General features: G+C 36.6%; 1 protein-coding gene across 1 annotated transcript in view; it reads right to left on the bottom strand.

Annotated features, from left to right (window-relative positions):
* LOC148954248 (uncharacterized) overlaps nucleotides 1–21,714 on the bottom strand; it is an 84,020-nt gene that overhangs the window by 61,417 nt on the left and 889 nt on the right. The window contains exons 2-4 of the mRNA XM_089086213.1: nucleotides 17,626–17,782; nucleotides 12,771–12,834; nucleotides 8,744–8,780 (exon numbers count right to left, since the gene is read on the bottom strand). Coding sequence (XP_088942339.1) covers nucleotides 8,744–8,780; nucleotides 12,771–12,834; nucleotides 17,626–17,782 — 258 coding nt within the window. The remainder of the gene's footprint in view (nucleotides 1–8,743; nucleotides 8,781–12,770; nucleotides 12,835–17,625; nucleotides 17,783–21,714) is intronic.

Here is a 21,714-nt window from a genome sequence, read left to right as displayed (position 1 = left end):
ATAACCAAGTGCATTTGGTTGTCTCGGTGGTGTGTATAACAACCAAATCTAGTGTTTAACCAAATCAACTGACGGGCCCCTTACTGGGAAGACCGCCCCCTTCTTTTTAGAACGAACCCCATCTTCAAATTCTGGTTCATACTGAACCGCAGTAACGCCGATACTTAAATGGGCATTGGCCCTTTCAAAAATATCAATGGATCGTAGCGTTACTGGATATTTTCCTTCTAAACAAGAGAAATCTACAATTGGAAAATTCGACCCTTCCTTCCCATGTACAGCCTAGTGATCTAAATTTGTTTTGGTGGCTTCATCTTTCAATGGTCGGAAAGCTGACGTGAGGAAAGCATACCTGAAACACTTTTAACCTGTTTCAAAACAGATCCGCTGGACACCTTTACATCCTTCTAGATCTGGATTATATTTTAAAACTATACCCTTGTCCCTATGCCCTCCTCTTAAAATAAAACCTTTCTTAAATTTACAAATATTTACACTTAAATTTTCAACAAATAAAACTACAGAGCCGCTCCCATTTTTGCTATAGTTCTCGAGATGCGCATGTCCTACCCACTCGGAAAAAACTCCCTCAAAATTTTCTAAATTTGGATAATTTACGCGCATCTCGGAATGTATAAAATGATAATAAACCTCCCTTTTCTCCTCATTTAAATAGAAAATATTTAACACAACAGGAACCTTAATTGAATCCCTACCCCCCCACAACTGAATGTGGTTCTCGAGCAGTGCACGAATTTTATCTACATAGGCATGCACAATCTCTACGGGATCAAAAACAAAATTTCCCCCCATAAGTGAATTAAAGGGATCCCCAAACGTCGCAGTGAAAACAACTATATTATTTAATATTGTATTGGATAATTGAAAGTTCGGAAAAGTTGTGTCCCCCTCTTGTATATCACCCCCTCCTCCAATTTGTTCAACAATATTTGGGCTATGCTCCACTTCAGTTGTTTGAAGTGGAAGTAGGTAATCAGTGGGAGGAGGGTTCCCAGTTAATTCGTTTGTAAAATCCTCTAAAATTTGTAGGGTATTTGGATTCAAGTCCCCCCCTGCTCAACTGTGCTAGGTTCTACATTGAAATAATTACATAAAAAATCATCAATATTAGAAGGTATTTCATTAGAGTTAATAATACCATGCCATTCGGTGATAGCTGATGTTTTATTGTCCTGCAACTCCATTGCCCCTTCAATGAGTTCTTCCTCTCCTTCACTCGATAGTGAGTGAGGTACCAACGCTCCAACCAATAAATGAAAAATAGTTTATTCTCAAACTATTCAAATCACCCCGACTGTTAAAATTTGGATTATTATTTCTTAAAACAAGCTTAATTGAATTTAGTAAATTCAACTGAGAGTTCCAGCTTAATATATTTAAAATATAAAACATCGTTTTAAATCAAGGAAGACAATTGGTTCAAAAAATAGTTTATTTTCAAAGTTTTCAAATCATCCCCTGCTGTTAAAATTTGGATTATTATTTAAAGTCAGCTTTATAGCATTTAGTTAATTCAACTGAAAGTTCCAACTTAAGATATTTACAATCTAAAACAACACTTTACATAGAAGGCGGCAATTTGTTCAATTTTTTTTTGCGGTGCTTTTTGGGCCCACAGCGCATCCCGCGGCGCTTCTCGGGCCCGCGGCGCATACCGCAGCGCATCCTGTGGTGCTTCCCCCTGGTGCATCCCCACAGCGCATCTCGCAGCGCTTCCCGACTGGCTCTCAGCCCCCTTTACATAATGCTCGTCAAAAGTTGAAATATTTTTCTCTAGTTCCACACAGATTCAGTGAACTCATGAGTTTAATTATTGTAAGCCGCGCGAGTTTTCCGATTTCCAAGATTGAACTTCGGACGAGGAAAATGCCGGGAACCATTAACTTGAATTCCCCTCACTAAAATCTTGGCACGATAGAAATATTCAGTGTAAATTAGAACGCTGGTATGTGACAGATGGATAAAATGGAATAATCTTTCTCTTAAAACTATGTGAAAAAAATAGCATTCACAGAGTTTCAAAGTTACCTAAGAATATATTTGATATCAACAGAGCAAATAGCAAAAATTACAAAAAAGAGGAGCGATTTCTTTGCAATAAAATTACATTTAGATGAGTAAGAAGGGTGGGGGGGGCTAATATCTCTGTGATAAGTTTATATTGGGAGTGAAAAATAGTGAAAAGAAAAACATTGGAAGTAATAGATTTCTATAAGATAGGTAGGAAAAAAATGCTCACATTTGCAAATCCTTGCTGTACTTGGGTTCCCGAAGGTCCAGGTAGTGCGTGTTGGAGGGCGGACGGGTCGACGTCATTAATTTCTTTCGCAGATTGGGCTGCGACTTGTATAGAAGGACCTGTGACTTGTGCAGTCGAGCCAGTGATGTCATGGGCTTGCACAGATGGCTGCACTTGACGAGGTGGCATTGAGGCTCGATTAAGAGGGGCTTGCATAGATGCGGTATCGATGTCACTGGCTTGTATAGCGGGGTTCTCCACCCTTGTGGCCCCTTGTCTTTTCGGTTTTTGACCGGACTGCATTGGGGCTGGCAATGATCAGGCTGCCTCGTCATCTCTCGCTTTCTTACTAGGAGGTGGGGCACATTCTTCACAATTTGCGTTACCCCTAGCTCTCTTTACAGCTGGAGGGGCTGCAAATTCTTCATAATTTGCCTTAAAGAAGAGAAAAAAATTAGTATCAAAATAATTTCCCCCTTTATTTTAAAGGAGAATTAGTATCCACACTAACCAGAATTTTGTCTACCCCCCCCCCCTAAACTTAGGGAAATTAACCCGCCCTAGGTCTACCCTCTCATTGAGTTAATCTTACGATTTATTCAAGTGAAAGGCATATCTTACTGCCTTTTTATTCAAATGTTATAGCTAAAATCACTAAATGTCGAAGAAGCAATTAAGGTAAGAAAAAATTATCTTTTCATTTCTATTTTGTCACTATTAAAAGTGCTACACCCCCCTCCAACAAAAATCCTGGATTCACGCTCCCCTCCTGGGAATATAGGGGAAACTTTATCGAAAGAAAGCTTGAAATAATCCCGTTTCACTCTTACATAGAATTCCATTGCCCTAAATATTTATCGCTAATTTTGCGGACAAAATTAGCTGTCCAATATTTTCAGACAAACACAGAATTACGTAAAAGCACTGAAAACCTAGTTTGCCTAAAACCAGCTAATGTATAAAAACAGGAAAGAGGTGAGAGCTAATGATAGGCATCGAACTGGAGTCCTGTGTCAAAACCAGAGCAGTTTAATAATAACAGCGACGGATGTCTCAGTTAGAGAACAGATTGCAGTCGAGAAAAGCTAAATTTAACGAAACGAAAATTATTTCTTTTTTCGAGAATTTGGTTGTAAAACAACGGGGGATGGGGTTTAGGTTTTGAGGGTATATAGAACATATTTTATGTTTTCCATCGAGTATAAAGATTGTATAGTGATGTTTTTACTAGAATGGGGGGGGGTATTTATGTGAATATACTGGAGGGCGACCAAGGAAAATAATTTTATTTGAAAATAAAAAAACAGGAATTTAACGAAAAGATAATTATTTTTTTTGCGAGAATTTGATTGTAAAAACAATGGGGGGGGGGGTTAGGTTTTGAGGGTAAAAAGAATATATTTTACGTTTTCTATCGAGTATAAAGATTGTATAGTGATGTTTGTACTCGAGTGGGGGGGTTAGGTTTTGAGGGTAAAAATAATATAGTGTACGTTTTCCATCGAGTATAAAGATTGTGTGGTAATGATTGTACTAGAGGGGGGGGGGTAGGTTCTGAGGGTAAAAAGAATAAATTTTACGTTTTCTATCAAGTATAAACATTGTATTGTGATGTTTGTACTAGAGTGGGGGGGATTTACCTGAATATACTCGAGGGTGACAAAGGAAAATAACTTTATTTGAAAATAATTTTATTTGAAAATAAAAAATGTACTTACATGGTAAATTGAAGTTGCCAAGGCTTCTAATTTATCAAATTTTTCTAATTCTCTCTTTCTCAAATTTATTCATTTTTCAGTCCTTTCACTCTGACTGCTGACTCTAGACTGACCCAAATTCGTCAGCTCTAACCAGAAAAGCATATACAATTAGCGATAGAGTTTATTGTCTTCAATAAGTTTCACTAATGCACTTCAAGCACATTGAAGTCTATTCACGTGTGCTATATCAACTTTTGCAGCAAAAAATAATCGATACTCCATTTTAAATTTGCTCAAGGATATCACATGTCTCGCATATACTGTATCCCATTCCAGACATAGCCGCGGTCCTTTCGTGATTTTCACCGCAATGTTAGGTGCTCTTGCATTATTATCATAAACTCCCCTATCAACCTGTAAGTGGGTAAACATTCCAATCGTCATCAACACAAATATATATTCAAATGAGTAAAGTCAAAAATGTTTTTCTCACTCCTTTGAATTCTATTCACAGACTAATAAAACTATAGCAAAAATCCTTTACTTATATTCCATCCGTCGCTAATATGTAAGCAAGGCCCTCTAATTGACTGAGAAGGAAGCACGTGATCTAACTGTTTCCTGGAAACTCATAACATTTGCCTCGAACAACAACAACAAATACTATTTCTGGATCATAACATTTACATCGAGCAACAACAACAACAAGAAGGAAGTGTCATTGACCTGCCCCCATTAGACTCAATAATCTATTAAAGTGAGAAAGTTCCTGTTTTTCATTCTCACTGACAAAAACCATGAAACAGCCATAAACTACTGTTGAGGTCCATAAAAAACATCAAATAAATTGACCAACACACATAACCATCCATGAAAACAGACATCAATGTGACAAAGTTCCTGTTTTTTCATTCTCACTGACAAAATCCATAAACCACGTGGTTCTATGCCCAAATAAGGAGTCCCCCCTGGAGTATAAGATAGCTCTCTACTTATATGCAGGGAACGAGGAAGGGAAGTTGAGCCTGTACCCCTCAGAAAACCAGTTGAGATTTTAATAGAATTCCGTATGTCCCAAAAAATTATTTCCATACCTCAATCCCTTAACTTCTTGTGTGCAAAAACCGGTTCAATGAAGTGGGGTAAAAAAAAGTACTGTTTGAGTTTTTGCGCCGTCCGTCTCTCATTAATGTTTAATCTCTGAACACCACCGGGTAAAGCTTAGAAATAAGAACTAATGCATAATTTAGAATACAAGACGTTTTACTTTGTCTCACTTTTCTCTAAGATAGAGTGGATGCCAGGCCACGTCAATTCATTGAATGTTAGAATTAATAAATTACTATTAGAATTAATAAATGAATAGAATTAATAAATATAAAAGAAGAATTAATACAATTAATAAATGAAGCACTATTAAGTGCAAATTTTCGGTGTTCTTTTCCTGCAGTCCTATGATTTTGTTTTAGCATAAGGAATATTTTACGATTAGTCAGTAGCTGAGACACAACTGTGTCCATCTACTGAATTATATGTTTGATCATTTTTTTCTTATGAAAACGGGTTGAAATTCGTCAAAAAATAAAAAAATTCCCTGTTTTTTAAGCAAGTTTAGATCATTCTCTAGGAAAAAGTATAGAATGTCATACTTGTGCCTTGGTGAATGTATACACCTGACCCTAATAAACCCAATAACATAAGCATCGTGCCGCTTTATTGAAACTTACAGGTGCTAACTCGTCACAAGATTGCTCGTTTCAGAGAGATTATAAACCAAGTTTTATTAAAGATTTTTTAAACTGAAATAATTTATTACAACTGACAGAGCCAATACTGAGTATATTTTCCATTGATAAAATTTCGTATTTATTGATATTGCAAAAAGTAGAATTGAACATTTGTTTAGTGTGTCCGCGATAGTATAACCCATCAAATGAAGTCTTGGTGCCCAAAGCAAAAGGATATTAGCATCACCTTTCATGGGCGCCCATAAGCTGAATTCCAGGGGGGGGGGCAAACTTCGTCTAATTGCTACTTTTAATGCTATATAATAGAAATCTCAGAACAAAAACATAAAAATAAGGCAGCATCATTCAGCCAGGGGGGGGGGGGCAAGAGCCCCCCTGCCCCCCATATGGGCGCCCATGTCACCTTTATTATCAAAAAAACCTTTGATTCTTAGAAACACGGTAAAGTCCGAGAGATTCTCTGCAATTTAAAGCAGAATATGGTATAATATTCAACTTTTATTAATGATGCTTTAGACAAGGGTCTGAAGATAGCTTCGATATTTTTGGATATTACTAAAGCATTTGACTCTGTTGATCCTGATATACTAGTTCAAAAGCTATATAGTAGTGGTATACGTGGTGATTTTTTAAATGTGATAGTTAGTTTTCTTAGTGAAAGGACTCAGTGTGTCGTGATGGATGGAGTTACATCTAAAATTGAATATATTTCGATTGGAGTACCCCAGGGTTCCGTTTTGGGCCCTTTGTTGTTTTTGGTTTATATTAATGACCTTTGTAGAGCTTCAAGTAATGTGTCTTGTTCTTTAGACCTGTCTTGTTCTTTAGACCTTGATACTTACGGTACAAAAGGAATTCTACCATGTTTTGCTGATGATGCCCATTTCACCGTAGCTGCTAGAACTGAAAATGAGTTGATGACTATATTGAAACAAGGTATTTCTTCGATTGAAAAGTGGATGCGAGTAAATAAATTGAAACTGAATCATAATAAGTCAAATTTTTTGATTTATGGTAGAATTACTGGACATTATCCATGGATTAATAATATAGAAGTAGGGCACCATACTATTGTAAGATCTACTAGTACTAGATACCTTGGTGTTATAATTGATGAAAGCCTTAGTTTTAAAGACCATATTGCATCTGTTAACAGCAAATTGTCTCTTAATATTGGTATTATGGGTAAACTTAGGTATCTTTTTCCCTGTGAAATTCTGAGAATGTTGTATTTTTCTATGGTTCAACCATATCTCATTTACTGTTGTATGGTTTGGTCGAAAACATTCGTAACTCAACTCCATCCGCTCTGCGTAACACAGAATATGGCAATTAGAGTTCTTTATGGTAATCAAATTGACATATCTGTATCGGTGAGGTATCTTTACCGCGAGTATAAAATTCTACCGTTAGCAGGAATATGTGTCTTCTATAATGCTCTGTTTATGTTTAAATATTTAGCTTCGGAGTTACCATCATGTTTTTCAGGAATGTTTAGTCTTGCGTCTACTACTCACGAGCATTTGACACGATCTTCTCAGTTGGTGCGAAGACCAGCCATGGTCACGTCTAGGTCTAGGTTTTCAATTCGCCATGTTGTTCCGTTAGTTTGGGAGAGTTTGCCTGAGGATTTGAGGAATGTTGGGGGTTTGCAGGATTTCCATAAGTTGTTAAAGAACCATTGTTTTGATGTGTATATTTTGAATGGATTATTCCACGCAACTTAAGTTTTGTTTTTGAGGTGGGTTTTGTTGCAGCTGAATATGATTATAATTATTATAATTTTGTTGGGTGTTGTTTGGAGGTTCGTTGGTTTTCGAGTCCGGTAAGTTGAGCTCTAATTATGTTTTTTTTTTTTTTTTCTTTTTTTCTTTTTTATTTTTTTTTTTTTTTTTTTTTTTTTTTTTTTTTTTTTTTTTTGGTTTCTTGGTTTTTTGATTTATTAGGTGGGTTTTCTCCCGCACAAGCATTGCTTCAGGGAATCGATGATGTATATATTTTTTTTTTAAAATAAACCCATTGTTACTGAAAAAAAAAAAAAATATAAAATCCAATGGAAATTGCTTTGTTAGCAATTACTATATTTGTGAAGAGCGTAATCAAATGTCATATCTTTTAGCTAGCAAATTAACCACCTTTCTAAGAAAAAAAAACCTTAGTTCTTCACCATCTCCCCTATTTATTGTAAAACTGTCTCCAATTAGTTTCTGGAAGTTCAGGAAGGGTAGGCAACTTTCGGCAAGGGGATGAAGTCAATTTTTGTTTTTATATTATAGTCGTTTGCACACAAGAAGAAGTACTATATAAGAAAATTTTGTACTGTTTTGCTTAATGGTACACACCGCTATAGACTATCAGGGAAACTAGTCAAACGGGAGAGACAGATACCCGGTTATAATGGTTTATGAAACAAATTTGGGCTACATATTTACAAACTAGGGGGGTGGGGGTAAAGAATAGCATATATTAAATACGTAACCTAAACTAACCTAGGTACCCTTTTCCCCCCCCCCCTTTCCCCCTCAAAAAAACAACAGTTTAAATATTGTAAATTCAATGAGAAACCACGCTTTGCGGTCAATAGCATTTACCCACTTTACGGGTCTCCGTGCTTAATTGCTATAGTCTATTGCGGTGTGTATCATTAAGCAAAACAGTACAGAAAATTTTACTGGAAGAACTATAATCACATTTTTTTGCAAAATTTTGACTTGAATCCACTCGGTCTCTAAAGCGATCGAATAAATGAAAAAATAAAATCCCTTTGCAACGAGAACAGAGGCATATATCTCTAATAAATTTTAAGTTATTTTTGTTTTCTGTCTGCATATCAAGACTGTGGTATCAGAGAATACATCATGTAGCTCGAAAACACTTCAATTGGGCTAATAACTCGGAATAGATTGTGAAAATCACACATGCATGCAATAAAAACTTGAGGTTTAAAGATTTCTTCCCTGAAAGGGGATTTTTGTGTCCACGTCTCGTCTAGGATATTTTTACAGGATTTTTCTTTTATTTATCTTCAGACTTACCTTGGAGGAAAGGGGAACTCATTTTTCCATTTTTCACCTATGAAAAAAGTATGCCGGCCGGTACAAAAAAGCCAGCCGGTACAAAATCTATCTTTTTTTGCACAGGGTTTCTTCATATGTCGGAAGGAAAGTGGCTGGACCATATAACATTCCCCCATTACGCCACACGCGTATTTTTTATTACACGTTGATTGTTGATGGGGTTGTAGCCGGTAAGAGGTTCTCTATAAAAAATTAGGTCAGTTTTTGGTCGTTGAACTACTAAGACCTTATTTTTTTCCGTTAAAAACGTAATTTAATCTTCGATGAGAAAAGTACCTGTTTTTTATTATTTAATATTGACTGTCGTGATTTGAATTAAGAGAAAATAAAGAAAAATCTAAAATAAACGATGTCAGTAAAAGAAGAATCCAAAAAGGGAAAGAACTATTTTATTCTTAGATATCACTACCAACATGCATTCGAACGAGGTTCCAGCATTAAAAAAAAAGCCAAAAACCAATACAACCCTCACTAAAGAGCCAAAGAATTGCTAAGCTATGATTTAAATGTGCGAATCAAACAGTTCGTTTTAACGAACTGTAAGTAAGGAGCGACCGACCCAATGGTAACCGAAACTCTAAAAAACGGAATTTTGATACCAATAGATACATCAAAAGAATTATATTTTAATGCTGATTTCAAAAATATAAGTCATCAAGTTTAGTCTAACCCATCAAAAGTTACGCGCCTGAGAAAATTTGGCTGATTTTACAAAAAAGGGGAAAAGACCCCCTAAAAGTTGCAGAACCTTAATGAAAATCACACCATCATATTCTGAGTATCAGAGAACCCTACTGTAGAGGTTTCAAGCACCTATCTACAAAAATGTGGAATATTGCATTTTTTGCCAGAAGAAAGATCACTGATGCGCGTTTATTTGTTTTTTGTTTTTTTCCAGGGGTGATCGTATCGACCCAGTGGTCCTAAAATATCGTGGGAAGGCTCATTGGAACGGAAATTGAAAGTTCTAGTGCCCTTTTTACGTGAACAAAAAAAATGAAGGACAACTAGGCCCCCTCCCACGCACATTGTTTTCCCAGAGTCACCCGATCAAAATTTTAAGATAGCCATTTTGTTCAGCATGGTCGAAAATATGATAACTATGTCTTTCAGGATGACTTAATCCCCCGAAGTCCCCGGGAGAAGGGCTGAAAGTTATGAACTTTACCCAATGTTAACACGTAGTATTGGTTATTGGGAAGTATACAGACGTTTTCAGGGGGGGGGGGGGTTCTGGTAGTGGGGGGAGGGGCTGGGTCGGGGTTCTTATGTGGGAGGATCTTTCCACGAAGGAAGTTTTCATGGGGGAAAGGACATTGCTATGAAGGGAGCGCCGGACTTCCCATTATTATTTAATAAAAAGATCAGAAATTAAATATAAAAAAAACAAGTTTTTCGACTGAAAGTAAGGAGCAACATCAAAACTTAAAAAAAACAGAAAATATTACGTATATGATTGGGTTCATCCACTAGTCAATACCTCGCTCTTTAAGCCAAATTTTTTTAGTACTTTCATAAGAGCTATTTATTCTAATTAACGGCCTTTGTGATTAAGAGGTCATTTTTAAAGAATTGGAACAAAATTCAAACTTTAGCTTAAAGAGTAAGGTATTGACTAGGGGGCGAACCCCCTAATATACGTATAAAAATATATGAATATAGAAGTTCGTTATGTAAGTTAATTCGTAAGTTACGTATACTTATTACTAATAAAAATGTTCGTAAATAAAATTAAACAACTTTCGAGAAAGCCATTTAACAAAATAAAAGTAAAATTAATATGAAAATTTTGTTGTAATTATTCATGTACGGTGAGCCAAAATCAAAACCTGCATTAATTCAAAAACGTTCAAAAATTAAATAAAAAAAAGTTTTTTTTTAACTGAAAGTAAGGAACGACGTTAGAACTTAAAACGAACAGAAGTTATTCCGTATATGAAAGGGGCTGTCCCCTCCTCAACGCCTTTAAACAATAAAAAAATTGCGTAAAGAGCAAGGCGTTGAGGAGGGGACAGCCCCTTTCATATACGGAATAATTTCTGTTCGTTTTAAGTTTTAACGTCGTTCCTTACTTTCAGTTACAAAAATCTTTTTTTTTATTTAATCTCGAGCAAAGAGAGCCGATACTGAACAAAAGCGACACAGCATAGCACCTATACAAAAAATAATCAATTGAGAAAGAAGAAGAGTATTGACGATACTCCAGCAATCAAGCTCACCTTAATATTGCCTTCTGCTGTTTTTTGCCTTTGTGTGAGAACTAAATACTTCATTGTATAATTTGGTTGAAATTGACGTTTTAAATTTTTGGCATTCAACAGGCAGTTTCAATTACTGAGTTGTGTTGAGAAGCACTTATAAAAAACTGTTGCAATTAATTATTTGCTTATTTTACTTCATTTGTACAATTCGTTCATTAGGATGAACAATCCATGGTATATTTATCTTTCAGCCTATGCTAGTAATATTTTTGTTTACCTTCACAGTTTATTTGGGTTTTCAAATTCCTTTTGATTTGTTTTTTTGTAAGAGATTCATTTTGACGTTAAAATTGTGTTCTAGAGAGCACATTTATAACGCTTATTCAGTAAGTTATTGCAATTACAAATACAATAGGCTCTGTTGAACGAGGGGAAAGATTAAGTGGGGCTCCCACGGCGTCAATAAAGTTATAAAGCTGCCCACAAAGTTAATAAACCGTTTTCCTCGCATAACTTTGTTGACTTTATTGCAGTGGGAAAGAAGTTAAACTTTATTTAACTTTTCAAGAAAGTCTGCAAAGTTCCACAGCAAAAGACGTGTGGAACTTTTCAAATAAACAACATACAAATTAGTTTTTACAATATAATCGTGTATACTTGTTTAAATATTTAGCTTGTTAAAAGAAACAAAAAATATTTTCGTTTACTATTAAAAGGTTTTCTCAGCTCCATACCTGAGTATTTCAGTTACTTTCTATGAAAAACTGCTGTTAAGTCAAAAAGATGAAATCCTTGTGTGAGCGGGACAAACTTTATGGTTCGTACTTTCATGACAAAATTTATTAACTCTATTGACGCTGCGGGAACCCTACTTTAAGGTCACACCTTAAATGTTTCATGTCTTGGATGTAGCCCTAGGATATGGCTCCAGATAAAACATAGCACATTTTGCGGTTTTTTTTGCTTTTTTTGTGCTTAGTTCTCTTTAATAGCTGGTTTATAATTTTAATTCGACAACGACAAAAAAATCAGCCAGACTGAAATGCCGTTCAATTGGAAGCATCTGTGAAAGTCTAATAAATATAAATTTTCTGAAATATTAGTTTTTAGTTCAGAAAAGGACACAAGTTAAGACTACTATTGGTAAAATTCTACTTTATCTACTTTTGGCTATCTTGGAAAGGGGTTAGGAAAATTAAACTTTCAGGGTTGGGTCTACAGGCGGAAGTATGTCCTGGGTTGGTATTTTGAAATACCTACCTCCACTCCTTCTCCCTCTAGAGGGTCCTGAAATTTGCTTACATGACACGTTTTGAAATTCTGACAACAACATTTTCTTAATTTTCAGTTATCAGTTTTTTTTTGTTGGCTTTAGTTCTGAAAATACAATCCCTGCTATTTGAATAGAATTTTAAGCAATTCAATGTTTTTTCTTTTCAAAATTTAGGAAATGTATTTGGATATCTTTTAAAACCTTAGCCTATAAATTGGGATTGAGCAAAGTTGTGAAGCTTGAAACAATTTTTTTGTACTTCATTTAAGCAGATGATCTATTTTGTAAGGTTTTGTTTTTATAACACAGATTTTTAAAGGGCATAAAAGGTCAGGACCCCTAGGCTAGAGGGAGAAGAAGAGGAGATAGGTACTTCAAAATCAATTCCCAGGACATATTTTAGCCTGTAGACACATCCCTAGAAGTTTCATTTTCCTAACCTACTTCTGGTTCTCTTGGAAAGGGGTTACCCTTTCCAAGAGAACCAGAAGTAGCTAAAGTAGAATTTTACCCTACTACCAAGAAGGTCAGATATGTTACGTCTGAGCTTTTCCAGCAATTGCGGTTCGTTATTGCTGTGAAAGATATTGCAAAATATCACTTATTGTAAAAACAGTTGTTTCTTTTAGTCAAGCTCTTTGTTCTTAGACTTTTTTGCCCTTTGATTTTACTTTTAATAAGCAAGTCTATTTACAAAAAGATGTTATTAATGTCGAAATTTATTTAACCCCGAGATTTGTTATTATTAGCTGACGTCGAGCTAGATTAGATTTAGTGAAACAAAACAAAATCTTGCAAAAGTATATAGAAAAAAAGACAAAAGGAATAATTATTATTTTTATTTCTTTCTAACCTACGCTATACAGAGGTACAATACGTGAGTATCACAAAGAAAAATACATAAAAATGCAACGCAAATCAATATAGAAATCAAAGATTAACAGTTACAGAGCAACACCTAAAATATAAAAGAATCTAAAACAAAAGAGAAATAACATAAAAGGAGGGGAAAAAGAAGAAAAGAAAAAAACTCACAACTTGCAGAATCTAATCAGCAGTAATATACAGAAAGTTGGACACATGTTGTCATTATTGTTATCATTATTTGATTTTTACTCACTCTTTACAATACTAAAAAAACTGGAGTAACCAAAGAAAGAAAAACAAACAAACAAATTAAGGAAAAATAACATAGTACCAAAAAAACCTGATAAGGTGATGGTGTGGAGAAAAACGGATACAAGTGGTTTGTGAAAGCTTTCTGTGTAGTGCTTCCAGTTTTACCTTAATACCAAGAACAAGAAATTTATTAATAATTACCCAGTTTTTAGTCCAAGGTGGAAGAAACAAAAAATTTACTAAATCTAAAATACTTAATCCAGATTCTTTTTAGCCATTTTTCTTAAGAACGGGGAAAATTCCTGAAGCAAAAAGAATTGAATGGCCGCAAAAAGTTGAGTAGAGCTTGGCCAACGTGAATTTATTATATTTACCCTTATTGGCGACAATCTTAGCATATTTTAATTGAATTTTCATAGTACTATCTGAGACTGTGCGCTGGCGAAAGCCCAGAAGACTTATTAGTAATAGAAATACCGAGCCATAGAAGAGAATCTACGAGAGGGATAGTAAAGCCACTATAACGATGGGGAATACTAGGATTTTTGTTAAAGGAAAGAGATTTTCATTTATCAACATTAAAAGAAAGGCCTATATCTCAAAAAGAAGTAGCAACACGAGAAGCCATATTAGATAGACCAGTTTTAGTACGGCTTAAAAGAAGCAGGTCATCAGCTTAGGCAAGATATGAAACATCAGAAAAACTAGAGAGATCGGTAGCCGATATCGGTACTTGGGCATTATATGGGCAGTTACAAGGAAACCAGCGACGAAAAACCCGTTTTCAACGGGTTAATTCAAGACACCGCTATAAAGTAATGGAATGCATAGCGAGGTTTACATTGCGTATACGATATTTAAACTGTTGTTTTTTGGGATTTAGGGAGAAGGAAGGTACCTAGGTTTGGTTACGTATTTAATATATGCAATGCTTTACTCCCCCCCCCCCCAATTTGCAAATATATATACCAAATTTGTTTATAAACTATTATGTATTCATCCTATTTTATTTCATTAGCATTAACTAAACTTGACCTTTTAGAAATGCCCAATTACCCCAATATCTTTGCCAGAACTCCTGCAATACATAATTTAAATAGGGTCAGAGATAAAACTCCTCCTTGTCTAAAGCCTCTTTTCACTTTAATTATTTGAAAAAAACTACGTTTTCTAAAGAGTTAAAGAGGCTGAGTTACAAGGTCGAACCTTAAAACGTACAGGAATTAGGAGGCACAGTTGGGGGCTGCCGCTCCCCAAACCCCCCGTTTTCGCAGCCTTTAAATAAAAAAAAAGTTTTTTAAACTGAAAGTAAGGAGCGACATTAAATCTTAAAACGAACAGAAATTATTCCGTATATGAAAGGGGCTGTGCCCTCCTCAACGCCTCACTCTTTACGCTAAAGTTTGACTTTCTCACAACTCTTTTTTTTTAAACAATAAAAACTTTAGCGTAAAGAGCGAGGCGTTGAGGAGGGCACAGCCCCTTTCATATACGGAATAATTTCTGTTCGTTTTAAGATTTAATGTCGCTCCTTACTTTCAGTTTAAAAAACTTTTTTTTTATTTAAAGGCTGCGAAAACGGGGGGTTTGGGGAGCGGCAGCCCCCAACTGTGCCTCCTAATTCCTGTACGTTTTAAGGTTCGACCTTGTAACTCAGCCTCTTTAACTCTTTAGAAAACGTAGTTTTTTTAAATAGTTTCTGCACATTTTTGTACAGTTTATCACTTATTATTGCATGACTAACTGTTTGCTGATCGTGTCAGGAGTTATTTAAAAAAGAAACTGAGTTTCTTTTTTAAACTGTAAATTCAGTATATAAAACATTTCCTCTGACGGTGAATCGAACCGGGTTTTCCGCCTGACAGTCAGGAGTCTTGACCGCTGGACTAAAGACACACAATTAGGAGTGTTTTTTTGTAAAGGGAATCTATTTTTTAAAGCAAGCAAATCCCAATAAAACTTGACATTTGGTTTTTGGAAAACAGGGAAGGAGTATTCAGATTGAGCTGAAATTTCGAAGATGAGCTCCAAGGTCTCAGGATAAGTTATCCTCTAAATTTCAGCCCGATCAAACAACGTTAATGGTGGGCTGTGGTGGGGAAAATTAACATGGGCTATAATAGGTAAACGAGGTTTTTCGTAAATGTAAATTCGGGGGATAATTTTTTCGGTCTGAAAATATCAAAAGGCACTAACAGGTCAAATTCTGCTTGGAATGAGTCCTCATTCACCCAGATCAGTTGCCAACTGTGGCCTGTAGACGAGGATAACAAAAAAAAAGAGAAATGAATTTTAAGTGGCTATATTTGGTTTTTTGAAAACAGGGAAGGAGTGATCGGATTGAGCTGAAATTTAGAGGACAAGCTCCCGGGCACTAGGAAAGCTTAACCTTTAAATTTCAGCCCAATCGGACAACGTCAAAGGGGGGCTGTGGTGGGAGGGTCGAAACTTCCGGCCCAGTTTACCCGATGAAGATAAAGTCGGAGGAGGATGAAATTTTGCACGTTTTTTAGTTTGAGCTTGGGCTACAAAATGCGATCACCGCCGTCTCTCTGCGGCCTCTAGGACCTGAAATCGCTTAACATTGTGGTGGGTCGCCTCTTTATAGAGGCACAAGTGTGCCTCCTTGATAAAGTCGGAGGGGGTGAAATTTTGCTCGTTTCTTAGTTTGAGCTTGGGCTACAAAATGCGATTACCGCTGTCTCTCTGTGACCGCTAGGACCGGAAATCGCTTGCGGGCTCTTATAGGAAAACGAGCCCGCGTTTTCGCGGGCTAGCCCGCTAAATAGCGGGTTCTTATAGGAAAACGAGGTTTCTCGAAAATGTAAATTCGGAGGATAATTTTTTCGGTCTGAAAATATCAAAAAGCCCTAACAGGTCGAATTCTGCTTCGAATGAGTCCTCATTCACCCCGATCAGTTGCCAACTGTGGCCTGTAGGCGTGGATAAGAAAAAAAGAGGTTTTTCGTAAATGTAAATTCGGGGGATAATTTTTTCGGTCTGAAAATATCAAAAGGCCCTAACAGGTCGAATTCTGCTTTGAATGAGTCCTCATTCACCCGGATCTGTTGCCAACTGTGGCCTGTAGGCGTGGCTAAGAAAAAAAAGAAATGAATTTTAAGTGGCTATATTTGGTTTTTTGAAAACAGGGAAGGAGTGATCGGATTGAGCTGAAATTTCGGGAATAAGCTCCCGGGCTCTAGGAATACTTAACCTCTAAATTTCAACCAAATCGGACAACGTTAAAGGGGGGCTGTGGTGGGAAGGTCGAAACTTCCGGCCCAGTTTACCCCATGAAGATAAAGTCGGAGGAGGATGAAATTTTGCAAGTTTCTTAGTTTGAGCTTGGGCTACAAAATGCGATCACCGCCGTCTCTTTGCGGCCTCTAGGACCTGAAATCGCTTAACATTGTGGTGGGTCGCCTCTTTATAGAGGCACAAGTGGGCCTCCTTGATAATAGAAGCTGGCACCGATTTCAGCCGAAGAAAAGAATTAGAGTACCAGTAACGAAGAAGCAGTATAACGAATCGATTGACACCGCAACCATGAAGAGCAGAAAAAAGCTGAGTATGACATACACTATCGAAAGCTTTTGATAGATCTAAAGCACAATGATAGGCTATATACTCTTTCCCTTAGAAGAATTCTCAAGGAGAAAAGAAGATAATACACGATGTGCATGCCGACAACCTACTCCAGGCTTAAATCCAAACTGGTTATCTATTATACTGTAAACGCATCCAAGAAGTGAAGTTGAAATATACCAAAGCAAGATGATAATATAATACTGTAGAAGCAAAAAAGACTTATGGGAAGCAGGCCGCACAGAACGCATTATATTAAATATAATATTATTATATTATACAATATTATAAATATAAATAATTATATTAAATATTGCATAACCTAACCCCTAACCACCTCTATATATTAAATATTTAATTAAAATTTGCCCACATTGCAGTCTTTCTCACTCAAAATAAGTAAATCATAACCTATCCCAGAGAGGCAAACCGGTTTCTTTCAGAACTTACGGAGAATAATTCTTGAGTGTGTTTCGTTTAACAGACAAGTACCATGATTTTGTTAGTTTCAACCAGGTTTCAACTTAAAATTGAATAAGCCGTGGTATTTTTTTTTCATTATTATTATTGAGAACTATCAAATAACAGTGATTTTCCATGAATGGTTCGGGCACGATGCTGAGATCGATCCAAAGTAAGATCTAGTGAACGACGGAACTTACCTAATGCCGAATTTAGGCAACGACTGATATTGACCAACCTGTCCAAATTTTGACAGAAGACGGTTGTTACGAAAATCGCGGACCGTTGATAGTTTCAGTTCTCTCAGGCAACCTTTTACTATGATGAGAGCATCATCAAATTTCTCAGTTGAGTGTCCTATTGGGAAGAAAAAGTAAATTTATAGTATTAAAGACAGTGAAAATTAAATATTTGAATTGGTTAAGTGAAAACTTACGCAACCATATGGAAAAATGGAAAAATCAAAAATAAGACAAACAACAAAGCCCCTGAAACCATAAGTAAATGGAAAAAGAATAATAGACAAAGTGAGACCGTTGAAGTAAGAGATATGGAAGAGCAAAACGTATTTAGCGGACGTGCGGAATTCGGTTGTTAATGAAAAAAAATCCATATGCATAGGCGGGAAGAGAGGGCTTGCTGAGAAGCCTTCCTCGAAAATCCTAAATTTTCCAGAATTCTTAGGCACTTCATATTCGAATAATCGATTTTTTGGTACTTATGCGTTATATAATCCACACTCGAGAACTTGTATCACGAACATGAGACATTACCCAGTTTTCACGGTGTTTATACCAGATAATAGTAGAGATGCCTTATTGACTCCGGGGGGACTCCTTATTTGGGCATAGAGTCATTAGGGAGAATGCTTGCGTAATCGGTCAATGACCTCTTTCTCCCGGTGTGTTTTTGGAACGCTCTTAACGAATGTCAATATCAATGTTGTTGTTTCCGAGGCAAAATGCCAAGGTCAATGTTGTTGTTGTTTTGAACAGAGTCATTAGAGAGAACACGTGGTTAATGGGGTCAATGTTGTTGTCGTTCGAGGCAAAGTTAATGACACTTCCTTCCTGTTCGAGGCAGATGTTATGATCCAGAAATAATATTTGTTATTGTTATTCGAGCCAGATGTTATGAGGTTCCGAGAAACAGTTAATGACACTTCCTTCCTGTTCGAGGCGGATGTTATGATCCAGAAATAGTATTTGTTATTGTTATTTGAGCCAGATGTTACGAGTTCCCGGAAACAGTTAGATCACGTGTTTCCTTCTCAGCCAATCAGCGAGTCGGGTACATCCCCCTTCTCAACCAATCAGAGGGCTGGTTACATATGGTTTTCCCCATTACATAACAATTCGCCCTTGAGATTTCGTATATAAAGGACATGTAATGTGACTAAATTATCAGAAAGTATTTTGACACAGCGCAAACAACCTGACAATGGATAAAACAATTAACATAATTGATGAGCTTGAGGCCTTGGCAGCCGCAATTGGCAATGTAAGTGCATTTTTATTTTCAAAAAAATTTTCCTTGGCCCTCCTCCAATATATTCAGCTAACACGTAAATATATTCCTCTAACCCCCCCCCCCCACCATTGTTTTACAATCCCACATTCTCGCAAAAAGAAATACCATTTCGATAAATTCCTTCCCTCTATATTTCCACCTAAATCCCCCCCCACCATTGTTTTACAATCCCAAATTCTCGCAAAAAGAAATACCATTTCGATAAATTCCTTCCCTCTATATTTCCAGCTAAATCCCCCTCCCTCCACCATTGTTTTACAATCATATTCTCGCAAAAAGAAATAGCATTTCAATAAATTCCTTCCTTCTATATTTCCAGCTAAATCCCCCTCCCTCCACCATTGTTTTACAATCCCAAATTCTCGCAAAAAGAAATACTTTTTTCGATAAATTCCTTCCTCTATATTTCCAGCTAAATCCCCCTCCCTCCACCATTGTTTTACAATCCCAAATTCTCGCAAAAAGAAATACCATTTCGATAAATTCCTTCCCTCTATATTTCCAGCTAAATCCCCCTCCCTCCACCATTGTTTTACAATCCCAAATTCTCGCAAAAAGAAATACCATTTCGATAAATTCCTTCCCTCTATATTTCCACCTAAATCCCCCCCCCCACCATTGTTTTACAATCCCAAATTCTCGCAAAAAGAAATTCCATTTCGATAAATTCCTTCCCTCTATATTTCCAGCTAAATCCCCCCCCCACAAACCATACTGAATGCAAAACGTATATATATTCCTATACCCTCAAACCCCCCCCCCCAACAAACCTAACCACCAAACAATCTTTATATTCAGCTAAAATGTAAATATATTCCTTTACCCTCAAACCCCCCCCCCCCACAAACCATACTCAATGCAAAACGTATATATATTCCTATACCCTCAAACCCTCCCCCTCCCCAACAAACCTAACCACCAAACAATCTTTATATTCAGCTAAAATGTAAATATATTCCTTTACCCTCAAACCCCCCCCCCCCAACAAACCATACTGAATGCAAAACGTAAATATATTCTTTTACCGTCAAAACCTAACCACCGCACAAAGAAATACCTTTTTGATAAATTTGGCCTTTCTGTAAGCCTTATCAACTTCTGCATATCTCTTAGCTATTAACCCGTTCTGTTTTGACAGTACATTTCCGCAGGGTTATAATTACTTTGTCGTCCCCTCTTCCGATGTGTTTACAAACGCGGTCAAGTCAAAGGGTTTTGGCTGTAAAATTAAAACAATTTGAGTCAATTGAGGAGTCTTATCCTTTATAGAACCGATTGAAGATATTATTTTCAAAATAAGTTTAAAAATATATTTAGTATATTATGTGAAAGGGGGGAGGGGACAATACATCTCTTCTAACAGCTTATTTTTAAGTAAAAGTAAGGGGGATTATGTGTGTAGACATTTACGCCCATTGACAAGAAAACTAATGTTTAAATTTATAATTTTTTCAAGCCTTCAATAAAGTTTCTTTTATATTACCGGGCGTGAATCCAGGATTTTGTTGGGGGTTAGCACTTTTAATAGTGACAAAATAGAAAAGATAATTGCTCCGCTTTCGCTTGAATAAAACGCATGATTAACTTTATGAGAGGGATGGCTTAATTTTCCTAAATTTAGGGGGAGAGAATATGGGTTTTGTGCTTTCTGAGTGATAAACTAAACAAAATAATGTTTAATAACTTTTTTTATTTGAAAAGGGGCAAATTATTTTGATTTGATTTTTCTCCTCTTCTGTAAGGCACATTAGAAGAATTTGTGGAACCTGCTGTGATGAGACCTGTGTCTAGCGCAAAGATCAAAGACTGCGTGCCCCCTCCTTCCAAGAAAGCGAGGACAAATAATGTACCCCCTGTCATGCAATATGATTGCTGGCCAAAACCCCCCAGCTCCACACTGCCTGCCCACGTGCAGCCAGCCAGAAAGTTAAAGAGAGAGTGGGCGAATAGCTTCAATGCCGAAGCCCCACCTACACAAGCTTTTTCAAGGGGCTCAGAAGCTACCCCGGCTGCACAAGTCACAGCTCCTATACAAGAAATTAACGTCACCAGTCCATTCGCCCTCCAACATGCACTACCTGGACCTTCAAGAGCTGACCAAGCTGCACAAGACCATAGAGACGCCACCCCGTCCACCCTCCACAACGCACTACCTGGTCCCTCGGATGCTCAAGCCCAGACGGATTATGCAAATGTAAGTATTTTTTCCTACCTTTCTATTTATTCCAATGTTTTCAAACCCAATATAAACTTATCTCTGTGAGATATTAACCCCATATTACATATTTAAATGTAATTTTTTGCTAAGAAACCACTCTTTTCTCTGTTGCTATCGCTTCACATATAGTTTTAGATACCACTGAAACTCAAAATGCTATTTTTTCTAATCTTTACTATTTTCTCTGTTATTATCACATATATTTTAGATAGCTTTGAAACTGAATGCTCTTTTTCACGTAATTTTAGAGAGAGATTATTCCATCTGTCACATATTGACGTTCTAATTTACACTGAATATTTCTATTGTGCCAAAAATCTTAGTGATGGGGAAAGCGTCTTAACGGTTCAATCCTGGAACACTCGTGCGGGGGATTACAATTATTGTAAGCTAATGAAGTACACCTAACTTATAGAACGTTATTATAGGTAAACTTGGACTTATGTAGTATAAGAAAATTTTTCAACTTTTTTGGTAAATTTTGTAAACGGCCGGGAGCCGCGGGGCCGGTGGGTCCGGGAAGCGCTGTGGGACAAGGTTA

Source organism: Artemia sp. Qi Xiang Cuo, chromosome 3, assembly GCF_049724085.1.
Source record: "Artemia sp. Qi Xiang Cuo chromosome 3, ASM4972408v1, whole genome shotgun sequence".
Lineage (NCBI taxonomy): Eukaryota > Metazoa > Arthropoda > Branchiopoda > Anostraca > Artemiidae > Artemia > Artemia sp. Qi Xiang Cuo.
This window is presented reverse-complemented; position numbering and strand designations above follow the sequence as displayed.